General features: G+C 43.4%; 1 protein-coding gene across 2 annotated transcripts in view; it reads right to left on the bottom strand.

Moving 5' to 3' along the window:
• Positions 1 to 16,563, bottom strand: part of UNC5D (unc-5 netrin receptor D) — a 615,641-nt gene that overhangs the window by 68,385 nt on the left and 530,693 nt on the right. For both annotated transcript variants that reach the window (XM_061134611.1, XM_061134612.1), the window contains 3 exons: positions 12,127 to 12,312; positions 7,559 to 7,936; positions 2,141 to 2,225 (listed from right to left, as the gene is read on the bottom strand). In XM_061134611.1, the coding sequence (XP_060990594.1) occupies positions 2,141 to 2,225; positions 7,559 to 7,936; positions 12,127 to 12,312 (649 nt within the window). The remainder of the gene's footprint in view (positions 1 to 2,140; positions 2,226 to 7,558; positions 7,937 to 12,126; positions 12,313 to 16,563) is intronic.

Raw genomic sequence — 16,563 nt, 5'->3', positions numbered from 1 at the left:
AACAGAGGAACTAAAAGGCATTTCCTATTTTTAGTGTTTTTTTTTCAGTATGTAGCTTGGAGCTCCTTAAAAAGGAGTGAGAACAGCCAAGGAAGGGTAAGTGGGCTGCAGTTTAGTGACCAGTTATTTCCTTGAGAGGCAGGAACAGCTGGGAAGGTTTTGGCAAATGGAAATGTGTGCTTCCTATAATTTTACTCCATCCTCTGTTACATGCTCACCTCATAGATGGGAAGTTCTGGACATCATTCCTATTTCTGTCCAACTTCCGGAAAGGCAGCAATGAACTTACACCTTAGCTACAGATGGGTAAACCAAATTGATAAACCTGAAACTTGCAAAGCTTAGCAGGGTGTGATCCCAGGAGGCCAAATGCATCTTTCAAAGCCTTGGGCCCTGGCAAATTTTTATGTATTTCTTTCAAATTCAGGATGTCCCAAGAGCTAGTTCCCCCACTTTTGAGCCTTTTTATTTAAGTCCTTGCATATTTGATGTCTTCGGATGCAATCTAGCTCTGCCCTCCTAAGAAGAAGGGTCTAAAAGGTGAGGATTGAGGTGAGTTGTGCATTAGGTGCCTTTGAATTTGTGAAAGACTCCTAGGCTGGTTCTCGCATAATGTGGTAGAAGAAAGTAGGGATGGGTTTGTGAAGAAAGAGCTGAACACAGGCTCTGTAGACTCATTACCACAAAGGGAACAGGATGCAGAGTGGAGGAGGGTTTGCAAGAGGCCATGATTTTCAGGCAAGGTTGCCTGGATTCTACCTCAAATTTGATTTTTGAAGGATGATGCATTTAGAAGCTTATGTGTAATTGACCATGACCTCAATTTTGAACAGGTAGAGTTGCTTCCATAAATCTATCCCAAGAGAGAAAAACACGGTGACTATTCCAGAGAAGTTTGTTGTGAGGTCTGCTTAGTTGAGATTTTGAATAAAACTTCAGTTTCTTGGTTTGCCTTTTGCCAAGTGCAGATACTTAAAACACTGGAATGTCTCCAGGTGCCCAGCTAAAGGACATCAGTCTACAGAACTGAGCAGATAACACAAGAGCCCAACATAGCATGGCTTACAAGCAATCCTCCCCAACAGCCAACTAGCAGAGCCTTTTCTTCCATTTTTCTCAAATCCCATAGAGCAGAAACTGAAAACCACTGGATACTAACAAATCCTCTTATGGAGATAGCTATCAAAGTTTGTTCAAACCATCTGTTTCTCTTTCGTGTATTTTTTTTTTTTTTTGCTAACAACAAAATCTATTCTAAACCAACCAAGATGTTACGGCTGAAAATGCCAGAGGTATACAGATCTAGCTGATAAGAGAAATTGCTTTCTAAAGAGGAGTTTGGTTTATCTTATGTGGAGGAAGGCAACCTTTCTACAAACACCATAGTTGCACTAGGAAAATAACCAGCTACTTTCATTAAAAAAGTATGAGGCAAGATTTGTATTTGTTCATGTAATTGAATTTAATGCTGCTGAAATTTGTCAGATCTGAAAGCTACTGAAGTGTAGACTCTTTCTTTCTTTGAGAAAAACTGCTTAAGAAACTGTCTCTCGGCTATAGGGCAGGAGTTCTGCTGATGCTAAAAGGTCACAAATCAGTTATTCTCTGCATTTTTCATAATGTGTAAAACCAAAGAGTACCCCCAGGAGGATATGTTTTTCTTTTGAGAGGAGGGTTCTTTGAGACAGTGACTCTTTGTGGGGAGACCCTACTGATAGTGGTGCCATTGGTAAAGAACCAGTGCAGGAGACCTTAGAGACACAGGTTTGATCCCTGGGTCAGGAAGATCCCCTGGAGGAGGAAATGGCAACCCACTCCAGTATTCTCGCCTGGAGAATCCCATGGGCAGAGGAGCCTGGTGGGCTACAGTCCATGGGGTCCCAAGAGAGTTGGACATGACCGAAGCAACTTAGGACAGCTACTGATTTTGGTGTCTAGATGTTGGTGACTTGGCTTGCTAGCAGTCTACAAGTGGAAAGCCAACAGGTTTGCAATTGCTTTTTCCCCCTTACCAGTCATGTAGGAACACTCTCCCCCACATACCTCTATGTCACATTATCTTAATAACTTCAGATTTTCTGCAGAAGTTCCATTTCATACTTAAGATCTCATTAATATGCCATCCTTCTCTGTCTCTTACCTGGGTTCACCTTGGTTGATGGACATGTAAATTTCCCAGGAATTCTCCTCTGGGATGGCACCGTGTGGTATCAGCAAACTCACCCCTGAAATAGAAAAAGCCAAGAAGTTACTTGTAGATTCTCCAGTTATCCGGAAGCACCTCAGCTGAATAACTTACAGATGCTCTCAAAGATGGACCACCTCACAGCAATTTATAAGAGTTCCACAAAGTCCAAAATAAGAAAATATTGTTTCCTTCAGTGACATACAGAAAGGCATATCATTCAAGTGTATACTTAGATTTTTACTTAAAGTCTTCCTAATGTAAATTGATACAGCTATCATGGACCACAGTATGGAGGTGCCTCAGAAAACTAAAGTAGAGAGCGCTATCATAAAATCCAGCAATCTCACTCCTGGGCAGATGTCCAGAGCAGCACTATGGACAGTAGCCAAGACTTGGAACCAACCTAATGGGCATCAATACATGAACGGATAAAGAAGATGTGGGGTGTGTGTACACACACTGGAATATTACTCAGCCATAAAAAAATCAAATAGTGCCATGTACAGCAATATGTATGGACCTAGACATTATTAGACAAGTGAGAGAGAGAGAAACATATGGTATCACTTACATGTGGAAGCTAATACATGGCACAAACGGACTTACCTGCAAAGTAAACAGACTCACAGACATAGAGAACAGACGTGTGGTTGCTAAGGGGGAATGGGGCAGGGAAGGATGATTTGGGATTAACAAATGCAAACTATTATGTATAGAATGGATAAATAACAAGGTCCTACTGAATAGAACAGGGAGCTACATTTGCTATGCTGGGCTAAACCCTAACGATAAAGAGTGTATGTGTATATATACACAAACACACAGTGGAATCTCTTTGCTGTTCAGCAGAACTTGACACGAACAGTGTAAATAGAAATAAATAGAAATTTCAATAATTAAAGCCTTCCTGGCATTGTAAAAAGTCTCTTATTTATAAGATTAGGTATCCTGACACCCGGCACTATCATACATATCTGAGACTAAGAATTTCAGTATATCAGTTAGTCGGCTCTAAAATTTAAAAGGTATTTCTCTGCTTTGTTTCTATCCATTCATTTCCTGAAAAGGTATCTAGGATGATGAGTGAGCCATGTAACATTTTTGCTAGAGCCTGGTGTGTAACTGTCTTCTAAAGGCTTCATCTTAAAGTCAGCTTAGGGAGGTGACTGATGGAGCGGTGTATTTTGTCAAGAGAACTGAAGGAGGGAAAACTTGTGGATAAGCTTAGGAACTTGTGTGGCCACTATTTGGCTCTGTATTTCCAAACAGAAGCTAGAAAAGATTAAGGCTAAAGGTGACTTAGCCGTATTCATATCAATGTCCAATTGAAAGAAAACTCACTTCAGGAACATCATGTAACGAAGGTGGGGTGCCACACTGGGAAATTCCTCTCTTTTCTCCTGAATGTTATGCAGTAAATATTTCACTTTGGCCAAAAGAGAAGAATCTAGAGAGGGCAGAGAGTCTCTTTAAAGTAGCTTCTTGTTTATAAAAAAATAGAGACACAGTTGAGATCTTGACAAAGTAAAATCTCAGGGTATCCTTCTATCCTTTGAATAATGCAGCACTCACCTTTTCTCCTTTCATTACAGCTAATGTAATTACACAGGAAGCTTTCGGGCTGCTGCTGCTAAGTTTAAATCTAGAGATGGCAGGCTTTACTGATATCCTTCTGTGTTCCTGTTCGCTGCTATAGAATCGAGACATGGAAGACTCATGGCAAAACAAGTTGTGTGGTTCACATTCATGAACATTTTTCAGTGACACATTAGTTATCATCAGTATCTTTCACTAAAAATGAGGCCCTTTTACATCTTGCTCACAGCTTTTCAGCTAGGGTATCTATTTATATTCTAGACCCTAATGTCAACAGTAGAACAGTAATTGCCATATTCAGTGGCCTCTGATCAGTCTCCTCCTCTAATTGCCCATCCTTCCTTAAATGGAGCTGCCAAATGAAGTGGGCTCCATTACATCCTTCCCTGCTGGGGAGCAGAAATGATTATATGCGTGATATTCAGCGTGCGCAAATGTCAAACCAAATACACAACCCTAGACATTCTGTATTCTTAGCTTGCCATCGCACTTTGTTGCCTCTGTTTTACACTATGATGATAACGGAGACATTTAGACCTTATTTAGAGATAGAGCACAGAAAGTCACCATCAAGAAATAATGCCATCTGAGCAATTAACCCAAAAGAGTTCTGTTGTGCTCCCATTTTTCTCTTTTCCCTGATTAAGGTATAATTCACACGCTTAAGTTATACAAATTAACAACAAATTTTGGGGCAAGTGTATATGCTCATGTTACCATCACAATCAAGATAGAACATTTCCCTGCCACAAAAAGCACCCTTGCACCCTTTAGTAGTCAGTTCGATTGCCAACCCAGACGATCATTTCTTTGCTTTCTGACATGTTGATTAGTCTTTTCTAAATTTTCAAATAAAATCATACAGTGTGTTTAAAAAAAACACACACTAATGGTTTGTTACATCTGTAACACGTGGCACAATGCCTGGCAGAGAGTAAGCTCTCAGAAAATAAACATGAATATATGAGTAAATGAACAGGATTGAAAACTTTCAGTAAAGAGGGAAAAAAAAACCAGCAGCCAGGCTTTGAGATGTGCAGTGTTCTGCAGATCATCAGGGCCTGACAGTCCACTCCCAAATCGAATCAGAATAAATGTGTGGACTTTTGAGGAAGGGCTGTTTGCAGAGCAGATCATATCGCATTTCTTTCAAGTCAGCTTAATTCCTTGTGTTTAGATTGAAATATTATTCATAATACAGCGAAATTCAACCTGAATGTGTAGGATCACTGGAGCTTTAAACGATCCCGTCTTTCCTTCCATCAGAACTTGTATGATGATCCTTTAAACATACTTCCCTCCCCCAATTTAATTATCTAAATTGTATGCGGAAACTGAAGATGGTCAAACACCAGAGGCAAAGGTCATGGAGCTGATGGTGCTGGTGGCAAGTTATATGTTATGAAGAATGATGGCTCTGTAGGAACTCTTCACACTTGTGGTCCCCTAAAGATGTATCCATTTCCAACATGTCATTCACAAGCTTTTTCTGATTAATATACTCTCCCCCAAACTCTATCTACCCTGAGAGCCTTTTATTTGATAGCACAACAGAACCACCTGAGTTTTTTGGTTCCTATTTTGCATAATAAATGATTTTTAGAGTGTGGAGACTGCTGCCAACCTTTCTCACAAACCATTGCCAGGCACCCCACAATAACTTGGGATGGGTAGCATGAGAACAATTTAATTTCTGTGCCTCGCTTCTTTAGACTTTAGCTCCCCAGGGCATATTTTACATTTATGTTCTGCAAATAACAGAGCATATGTTTCAATTCCCTGCACTTATTTTTCCTCAAATTCATTCCCAGTGAACAGCTTCAGTCTGGTCTAGGGCTTCTCATGCAGAGCTCTGAAAACGCCCCTTCACAGAGTTGTTTGGGAATCATAGATAACGCTACTGGAACTTTGGGGTGTCAACCTAAATGCTTCTCAAGACAGAAGGGAAGCAAGAAAAAAATCTGCCATCATTATTTCATTTCATGTTCTATGATGAATATTAAACACAGGTTATACATGGATGGATCTTGGCAATTCCTCCACAGCTGTGTAAATGTACCCACACACACAGATGAGGATGGGAAGACAAGTGTGGACCCATCTACTCAACCAGAAACTATTCAGAGCCACCTAAGTGGCAACCATCAGGTAAGAAAGTAGAAAAAATATAAAAGTACAAAAACTCAACATGCAAATTCATAATTCTGATGTATACACATACTCTTCTCTTCAAAAGGGCAGGGTCTGCATTTTTTCCTTTTCTAGACCCCGCATGTGCAATTTACAGATTCTTATTCCATGGGGTCGCAAAAGAGTTGGACATGACTCAGCAACTAAACAACAAGAGATGAAGCCGCTCAGTCGCGTCTCTTTGGGATCCCATGGACTGTAGCCTGCCAGTCTCCTCTGTTTATGGGATTTTCCAGGCAATAATACTGGAGTGGGTAACCATTTCCCTCTCCAGGGGATCTTCCCAACCCAGGGATCGAACCCGGGTCTCCCACGTTGCAGGCAGACTCCTTACTGCCACGGAAGTAAACAAGAAGAAAGGTACCTGGTAAATATGGCCACCTGCTCCCTACACATGGACCTCCTGTCTGTCATATCTCACCAGGAGGAGGGCATCATACATATATATAAAAAGATTCTTACCATGTTCTACTCATCCAAGAAGATTTAGAGAATTGCAAATTTAGAATACACCATCATCATTGGTTCTGCATTGGAGGGCTATTTCCCTGAAATTAAGTTTTTAATGAAGCAAAGGATATAGGAAAATCAATCATCAACTTGGGACAAACGGCAGGCACAAGTCACTAATCTACTTAGAAGGTCAGGCTGTAGAATAGTAGCGTCTGGCTAGTCCTACTACAGAATTCACTGTACAAGATAAAATGCTTGATAATTTAGGTGGGTTTGTTCTACCCTACAGAGAAATCTGCTAAGGCCCTGCCGATCCCAGCTCAGTGCTATCCAGTTCTTTAACAACAATGGCAGATCTGGTATTTTCCCTTTCCTCTAAGCTGACAGTGATGATTTAGAGCACTCCCTAAATCTTATTAATCAGAAACTAGGGGTGGGGATTGCTCTCTTCCTCCATGCTGGGTCTTAGATGGCAGCTCTGAAGACTAACGCATAGGTAGAGTCAAAGCTATCTGGGCCATACACATCGAAACAACATGAAAATCTTCCAACCAAAAGGAGGAAAACACTCTTAAGAACTATATAGCCAAGGAGCCAAGCTTGAATTCAAAAGAGCAACCCCAAAAGGAACCCCCATCACTGCTCATCATAAAGCAACATGATAGCAAGGGTGATGGACGCTGACTGTATTCATTAGGTCAGTTACTGAGGACGTTTGAATCTGAGTGTCATTTCACTAATCTAGCAACTTGTTTGTAAACCATGCTTCACTATAAACATGGTATTCGGCAGTCATATCAAAGTATGTTTTCTGTGCTTCCTGATCATGTTCTAGCAAATATATTTCCAGGGGTCTTAAACTCTAGGGACCACCCAAACCTTCTGAGCCAGCATGCCTGTCAGCCCTAACAGGGCATCTGATGGCGTGTACGGTCCATGCTGAGATGCAAAATGTAATGTCAGCGCTGCTTCTGGTTGCCGTGTAAATCAAGCCAACTTCTGGAGCTATGGTGGCGTTCACTCTGACACCAGACGAGTCAACATCTTAAAAATGGATCTTACAGGACATCGTCATGTAAATATAATACGTTCAAACACGAGAAGATACACAAACGCACACTTACCACCCACCTGTATTTGGCATTACCAAGCGTCCTCCCAAATGGCCAAAGACACCCGTGGTCCTCAGTTCGGTCCGTGTAGGGAGTGATGACAGGTTCTGGATGTAGGGCGTCTTATTTCTGGGATGTACTGTTGTGAAGCTGCGGTTGTTTCCGTGGGGGAAAGTCCCAGAATGATTCTTGCCATGGTACTCGGCTCGCTCGGACACTCCCAGGGAGACCATGAAGGAGCTCTGCACTTTGACTTTGATGTCCGACAAAGGGTTAAAGAGTGAGGACTCCGTCATGAGCTCCTTGTCCAGGGGGTCTTGTAGACAGATGGGCCCACTGTAGGTTCGGCTCACTGTCAGGTCTGGTTGCATGGAGGGGTTCAAGAGCAGGGAGTTACCTGGTCGGAGAAGATGGATCTGTCACTCAGAAGCTGTAAGGCATCCCAGTTACTCCTTCACATCTGCTTCTACAAACTACCCAGCATGTGCTCACCAGCTGCCCAGGTCACGGCTGACCCCTCAGACCCACCCTGGGCATCTGAAGTATCTCTAACAGGCTGATCAATAGCATCCCGAGCCTCGGAATCAGCAGCTCTGGCTTTGCAGTCAATTCCCAATGCCGCCCACCTAACTCATCCTTTTTTCGAGTTCTTTATGTGCTATCTTTTCAAAACAAGTATTTCTGGCACTCCACCAGGCAACTTACTCAGGTATGATTGTTTACGGGATTATGTTAACTGGCAAAGAGGAGCTTCTAAAAAAAATAAAAGAGGAAAGAAAGATGTTTTGCAATCCAGTTTGGAGCAAAAATAACATCTGTTCCATTTAAATGGCAAAGAGATGACACAGCATGATGACGAGGTGGTGCTGTTTATAACCGAGATGGCGTGGGTGCCAACACGTCTCCCGTGGAATTCTGGGCAGTTTCTGGGAGAGGAAATGTTGTGTCCTCAGAGCAAAAGGGTCAGGGGGCGTCACGAACTGCTCCATGTCTGAGCAGCCAATTCGCTCTAATAACACGGATGTCACTCTGAGAGGCACAGAGGGTCCCAGCTTCCACAAAGGCAGCAGCTGAGAATTGCTTCTTTCCGACTCAAAACAAATGGAGAAAAATAATCCTTACAAAAACATGAGAAATTGGACTTTCTCATCGGCTGGGACTTACCAATTTTTTTGCTATGCCCAAATATTAAAAAGAAATGCTGTGATATTTTCTTGTGATGAAGTAATCTCATTTATTAGTAAATAACAAAATAACCCTCAGTTCCAAACTTCCTGCCCATATCAGTCCATCAATGTGACATCTCAAATTGAAACCCAAACCATATTAAACCATTTTCCTTTGGGGCCTGACAAAAATGTTTCACATGTGATATTTTGGAAAATGTTGCAATTTCAGGCCATATCCTATTAGCTTCTATTGTTTTTCCATTTTCATAATTTGTAACAACACCAGCAGGAAATCTATAACCCTGACTTTCCCCACCTCTTTGTTCTAACGCTCTAAGAATCCCAAATCACAGAGGAGCAGGTTCAAAATGAGATGAAATACCTTATAGATGTAAAAGCACCTTGATAAGGCATTTTTTCCATGTTTGAGGATCTTTTTATATTATAAGGAGCTGAGTTTTTTAACAGAACTACACTGAACTCTACAGATACCAGCCTTACTCTGGGTTATGAAGCAAGAAGCAGGATGGAAGGACCATCTCACATCTGAAGAGTTTGGAGCAGAAGTTTCCTCTGATACCTGAAAAAAGCATCTCTCTGAGTCTCATGGCTGTTTTCTCTCAAGCCCTCACCTTCTAACGTTTAATTTCTGGCTACTGTTAGAAGACCCTGCTATCTTATGTAAAGTCAAGAAGCAAAAACATTTCCTAGAGTTAGACTTAAGTCTTAATTGCCTATCACTACACACACACACACATGTGTGTGTGTGTGTGTATGAAAAATACACACACACATACACATATAAAGTTGGTGGTCAACTTGATTTAAGTCTGATTGAAGATAATCCCCCAGTGACCGCAAGTTTCTCTCTGGATGTCCTTTTCAAGGCCCTGATCTACTCTATGTATGGCATTCTATTAAGTCTCACTGTTCACCCTACTGGGGTTCCAACCATATTTGCTCAAGAAGGGATGTCATGAAGACAACAGGGCATCCATGTAAGGCATAGCTTCACCGTGAATATAGGGGAGAATAGAATTTGGATAGGGGCTACTGTTGGTATCACTAGTTCTGTGAGTTCTTGGTTAAAGAAAATGGTAAAATTTAGTTTGGAAAGGCTACATACTCTCAGAGATTCGCAGTATAAGCTTCCTACATTTTGAGACGCCTCGTGGTAATGATATGTATCAGCTTATCCAAGTCAGCTTTCCCCAGATGCTCAGATCAGGGAACCGCCCCTCTCACCCACTACCGGCTGCTCTGCGGAAGTCACTGGTGTCCTCCGTGACGGTATGAGGAGACAGCCAGCCTCTAGAAGGATACTCTCTACATCGACTGAGTACCCTACTTAAGCCAAGGTATTACAAGCCATGTTATTCCAGGTGGTTTCACCCTCACAAGGCCCCCCTGAGATAGATGTTAGTATGTCCATTTTACAGCTGTAAAAATTGAGACAGAGAATAACTGAATTACTAGGTTTTACAGCAATTTTGGATTCAAATCTGACTTCAGAGCCTCTGAATTTACACACCAAGCTGCCACTCACACTCCTGTGTATTCTGTTTTCAACGGTTAAGGTCTGAGACAGTGATATCTTATGATGAGATAGATGAAGATATAGGTCTAGTTTCTTACACAGTTGCAAGACCAGTTCACTGGATGTACTTCCTATTAAATCATGTATACTGGAACTTCCCTGGTGGCTCAGTGGTAAAGAATCTGCCTGCCAATACAGGAGACAGGAGTCTGATCTCTGGTCTGAGAAAATCCCACATGTTGTAGAACAATCAAGCCTGTGAGCCATAACTATTGAGTCTGTGCTCTAGAGCCCGTGAGCGGCAATTACTGAAGCCAGAAGGCCCTAGAGCTCATGCTCTGCCGCAAGAGAAGCCACCACGATGAGAAGCTTGGGCACCACAACTTGAGAATAGCCCCCACTTGCTGCAACTAGAAAAAAAAGTCTGCACACAGCAGTGAGGACCCAGCGCAGCCAACGTAAGTCACATAGACTAAGCTCTAGACCCACGTTGAGGTGATGTGTTCTTATCTGAGATCAACCAGACTTAGACCGGAAGCCAAGGTGCCGGAAATTCAAAGTGTTAGTCGCTTAATTGTATCCAACTCTTGGGACCCCATGGACTGTAGCCCACCAGGCTCCTCTGTCCGTGAGATTCCCCAGGCAAGAATACTGGAGTGGGTTGCCATGCCCTTCTCCAGGGGATCTTCCCAGCCCAGGGATTGAAACTCGGTCCCCCACATAGAAGGCAGATTCTTTACCATCTGAGCCACGAGGTGTCAAAAGTGACTGGTAAGCAGTCAAGTCGCCTGTCTCTCCCACTGTCTCCCCATTCTAGCCTGCTTGGGTTTCCACTGCACCATCCTGTCCCTAACTCCATCACTGCCAGGCAGTAAGACTTCTTCTCCTGTACTGTAGGTATTACTGACAGGCAATCAACAGAAATAAAAGGGACAATATTGACCACAAGAGTCAAGGTAGAAAACTTCATCCATGGAAGTGAGACAGTTCCATTTTTTTCTAAAATAAAAGCCATTTATGTCTCATCCCCATCTCCCAATCAGGAACAGAGTTAGTTGGCAGGAGAAAATCAAATGACTCTTCTGTTTTAAAAATGAAATAGTGCTATTGTTTGACATGATGAATTTTCCTTCCCCTACAACAGAGGACTGCTTCAAGGTGGCAAAGGCAGAGAATTTCATTTTTTCTCTGGTTAACTGGCCCATCATACATCCTCTAAAATCCTTTTACTTATTTAAAATAGAAATAACTCCACTGAATAAAATAACTCCATCTAATAAATAGTGTAATAAATATGCCTGGTAGAGTCATTGGTTTGTAGCTTTGAATAATCAATATTTTAGTTAACTAAATATACATTCCCAAAGCAGGCTGGTTAAAATAGAAAGTTGGGTGACCTGAGACACTGACTACATATCAAAGATGGACACGCCATATTTAAAATGTGGGTAATGGTAAAATGAGGAGCTTCCATGCTGACTTAGTGGTAAAGCATTTGCCTGCAATGCAGGAGACTCAGGTTCCAACCCTGGGTTGGAAAGATCCCCAAGAGAAGGAAATGTTAACCCACTCCAGTATTCTTGACTGGGAAATCTCACGGACGGAGGAGCCTGGTGGGGTACAGTCCAAGGGTTGCAGAATAGTCAGACACGACTGAGCGACTAAACAACAATAGTCAATTGAGACCCATTGGTCCTCACTGCAGCCAAGAACTCAGACAGACTCCTCCATCAAACCTGGCATCCTAAGGTGTGAAGACAACTTTGGAGCAGCTCCCAGTGCCGAGAGCCACCCTCACACAGGATCAAAGAACACAAGGGTCCTGCGTGAGTGTGGTCTACGGTCTTGAGGACGTGCTGTTGGGGGCCCTACGCCGCTGACCTTGACGCACTGTTTTGAAGTTGAAGGTCTGGAAGCCACCTGTCAATGCAGAAGAGTCGATGACGTCCACACCATAGTCACTCTGGCTGCGTCTGTACAGGGTGATGCCGATGACCAGCACTGCAACGGCTACCACCGCAGCACCCAAGCCCGAGTACAAGGCGATGTCGCTGGCATTCTCGATGCCTGAAAGACACAAGAGCAATCCTCAATGGCCAACATGGGCTCAGAGCCAAAGAGCCACCCCGGGACACAGAATGAAACACTATTGGAATTTTTGGAGCTACGGATCAGGCGAAATGATAGATGTGGCTAGTCGCGAGTTGGACTCTCCAACAATAATCATGTTTCTAGAAGACCTTGTATAAATCAAAGGGATGCTAGTTAAATAACTTAACTGCATTAAGGTAGCTTACCATGTAATGGAATCTGCAACAGAAGCAATTTTGCAAAGAATATACGATTTTTCAAGGAAAAACAGGCAACTGCTTAATTTGCTTGTTTTAGGAAGTCTTATTGCCCTGCAAAGTTTTTTTTTTTTTTTTTTAATATATATATATTTCATTTTTGTTGGAAGACATGAGACCCACGTACAATGACAAAATACGGGTGAACCGCTCTGCTTGTCTACGGCCTGGGCGCATGCATTCACAGGGAGCATTCTTGGGTGATAAGGCGTGGTCTATGAGTCAAGAGACCAGAGCTCAGGAGTATGAACTTGAGCTTTGGCCCACGCCACTCACTTCATCAGAATGCTGACAGTCATCAGGGTATTTACAATCGTTATGAGTGACTCTCTGTTGTGAGAGGTGAAAAGCACCCGGCCCCGGGCACTCGTATGCTCGTGGTGAATGTTCCCTGGCACCGGCTGGATGCTTGACTCTGGAGGTGTTTCTGCGGAAGAGGGCTGGCCTCTAAGGGCACATGCTGTTTCTCCCGTACCTCTCCTACGCCATCCTATTGAGCGCATGGGCAAAGCAAAAATAAAAGCGTTAGTTGGAATTTAGATGTGGCGGGTGTCTCCCCATCCCCCAAGATATAACACTGTAGCTGCTTCCCAACCCTTTCGCTAGAGGTCCTCGGGGTGCGGTTGATTCCTGAGGAGCCTCAGAATGGCCAGTGCAATTCAGCATGACATCTACCCAAGAACATGTAAGTCTTGAAGTGTGTTAACAATGGGAGGTGGCAAGTTTTCACTACCTAACTGATCTTACAGACTATGTGGTAGGCATACTAAACAGGTCCAAAAGTAATTATTCTGTCACCCCTGCTGGGTTTAGCAGATAAAATAAACCCATGATATATTTACCTTGTAATTGCACAGCCCTTAGCCTACGTTCACCGCACCCTAATATGGTACTTACGTTATCAAGTGAGTAAGACTAACCACACTACTAAATTTATTTTCAACAAAGTTAGTGGACTATAAAATAAGGTGCCGCCAAATGAAAGCAGGAACAAGGAAATCAGGCAGAACCAGTTCAGTAATAGGGCGGCCAACACATAATTCATGGGGGGAGAAAAACACTGTCATCTCAAAGAACAGTATCGGAAAGGTCAGAGGGTGATCAGATGCTTTTCATAACAGCAACCTGGGAGGTGTTGAGAAACAGTGTGATCTGGGCTGTAGTTCAGCTTCATGGTGGTCCAAATGGGGGAGGGCTAGGGATGGTGGGGTATCAGTGGTGGTCTTCCCCAGCCCCCCAGATACACAGGGGTGAAGACTGATGCCACCACCGAAGTTCCAGGGTCCATCTAGGTCATGTGGGGATAAAGAAGGGGAGTCATCACCCCATTCAGTCTCACCCTCCTCCTACGTTCCTTGGAGGGAGTCATTAGAGGAGAGAGAAGACAGACCACAACAGGCACAGCAAGCCAGGATGCCAGGAAAAGGGAGAGAACTGGACTGAAACCAATGGGCCTTCCCCCTTCTTCCTTCCAGCTCCTTGGGCGCAGTTCACTGATGGCTCCATCATCTTAAAAGGTGTGTCTGGAGAGAATACACCTGCTCGGCAACTGAACACACAGAGAAAGAGCCCGGCCGTGTCCTGCATGCAGCCGCTCTGTCACCGAGCTGGCAAAGTAGACCAAAGACATCTTTAGCTTCCCAGGTACGAAAATAGGAAGGACTAGGAGCCAGAGCATGACCAGCGTAAAAGTACTTCTGCTGAAAATGGACCTCACTGGACCTGAAATCCTGACACCAAACTCAGCAGCAGGAACACACTGTCTTTGTTCCCCTGGATTCCTATCTTGCTGTTTATGGCATCCACTCTTGCTACCCAGGTAACCAGAATTCTCTGTTCTCAGGATACAAGTTCTATTTTAGGAAAGGACCCTCCGCCTTCAGACGAAGGTATCAACGTTGGATATAGCTCATTGTGCTTGCTCTCCCAGGAATATGTGCAGAACCTCTTAATACTGAATTACAGAATGTTTAGAAATGAATATGGGGACTTTGGGGTTAGGGTAGGGAAAGAAGGGAGAGAGACTTGGACAGGGATCACTGCTTCCCTAGGAGGCTCACCCTAGCACCTGGTGGGACAGTTTGACCCAGACTCAGAAGTCCATGGGATTCACTTTTACAAGAACAATCTGTCCTGGGAATTTGAAGTTTCTGCATCTAATGATCTCATTCATTCAACATACACTTGTGACGGGTCAACTGCTCAGAGGAAATGAGGACATCTGGTTGAATTAACATGTGGTCCACATTCTCGGTTGTTTCTTGTCTAAAAGACAAGGTTGTGATGGGACCCCGGTATCCAAGTGCTGCTACAGAGGTAGACACAGCTACAGAGGTAGATTCTACAGAGGTAGAATCCTCAAGCCCACACGTGCGCATCTCAAAAGATCTCAGTCATCCTTAGAGCTCAGTCTTCTAAAGTTGAGTCACCTACTTCCTTCTTCTTCCTCTTTTTCTCTTCTCTATTTACCTGCTTTTATTTCATCTCATTCTTCCTTTTTTTCCCCCTGCCCCACGATTTGCTAATCTTTTTTTCTCCAGGACAGTAGAGGAGGTTTCCCTGTAAGATTCCTGTGTCCTTACCAGTGTAATTGATTCCCTTTTCATGTGTGTCCAGGACTGGCCCCAGGAGAACCTGAGGTTTAGGCTGGATGTATGTGTCTGCGAGCACATGGGCACTTGGAAGGGTGCTATAGCAGAACCCCTCCACATGTGCACGCGTGTATGTGTGCTCACGCTCAGCTCTCATTGGAAGAACACCAGAAGTCACTGCTCCCACCTGCTAGCCAAAGGCCCTGTGCCCCTTTCAGATTATAACGATGGGTCCTTGTCATATACCCCCCATCCCTCTAGGCATCTAAGCCCTACCCAACCCTATCTACCCATCTGTCAGCACAGGGCCCCCTCCTCTGAGACAGCTGGACTGTGCCTTGGCTAGTCCACCAACCCTGCCAACCCCTGGTTCTCTAAACTCTGACATCACTTATGGTTCCTAGAACTCTTTTTGGATCTTTTGATGGTTAATGACCTGAATGCCAAGGCGTCCTACCCGCTTGACACTTGGCACAAGCACTTCTCTGTCATTTCCCCCAGAAATGTGTGAGTCATCCTGTACAACTATTTGTTGATTGCTCCCTGGACTCAGACCAGCCTGAGGGAGACTGCAGAACCCCTGCCAAAGAGACCCTCTTTTCCTTGCAGCTACACACGCATATTTACATCTGTCTGCCCACTCTCACATCTGGGGCTGGTTTGTTTTCTCCAACTCATTCTGAACAAAAAGCTTTGATCAGGCTATTCTGCCTTTGTGGGCATAGGGTGTTTTGTTTTGTTTTGTTTTTTCTTTCTGGATTTCTGTTGTACATATCTATGTGTGATTGATGTCTTTCCTGGGTTTCCACCCCTGTTTCCTCTCTCCAAGCACCGTGAAAGCTTTAGGCCAAGTTTAGAAGGATGCAACATGTGATATAAAAAACTGTGCATGATCTATAGGCTAAAGAAAACAAAAATAAAAAAGATGGGGAAATCTCTTATATTTCAAATTAGTCAGAAACTACAGAGGGATCTGTTCATTGCTGGAAGGAGTGTGAAATATCTACAGAGAAAGGCTGCAAAGATTAATAGTTGGAAACTAGGACCCTGGAAAGGAAATGTTTATGGGTTCATTTGGCCTGGAGAAAAGAGAACTATAAAGTGGCTTGTGGGGATCTTTAATGCATAAAGCGTGGTTCTAAAAAGAAGCTCACAGTAGGTGCCCAATGAACCTTCATTTATGATGAAGCTAGAAACCAGCTTGTCACCCACTCTAACAAGGGCTGAAGAGGAGGACCTGGCCTTTTATTATAGCAATTGGGACTCTGTTAGATATTAAAATGACCTTTTCTACAAGGAAGGTTGTTAAAAAAAAAAAAAACTGCACTATATTTCTGAGGAAGCTTGTGAAATCTCCTCTAGAGTTTCTCAAAACCAGC

Source organism: Dama dama, chromosome 32 (genome assembly GCF_033118175.1).
Source record: "Dama dama isolate Ldn47 chromosome 32, ASM3311817v1, whole genome shotgun sequence".
NCBI classification, from domain to species: domain Eukaryota; kingdom Metazoa; phylum Chordata; class Mammalia; order Artiodactyla; family Cervidae; genus Dama; species Dama dama.
Note: the sequence above shows the minus strand (reverse complement) of the source record. Positions and strands in the feature narration are given on the sequence as shown.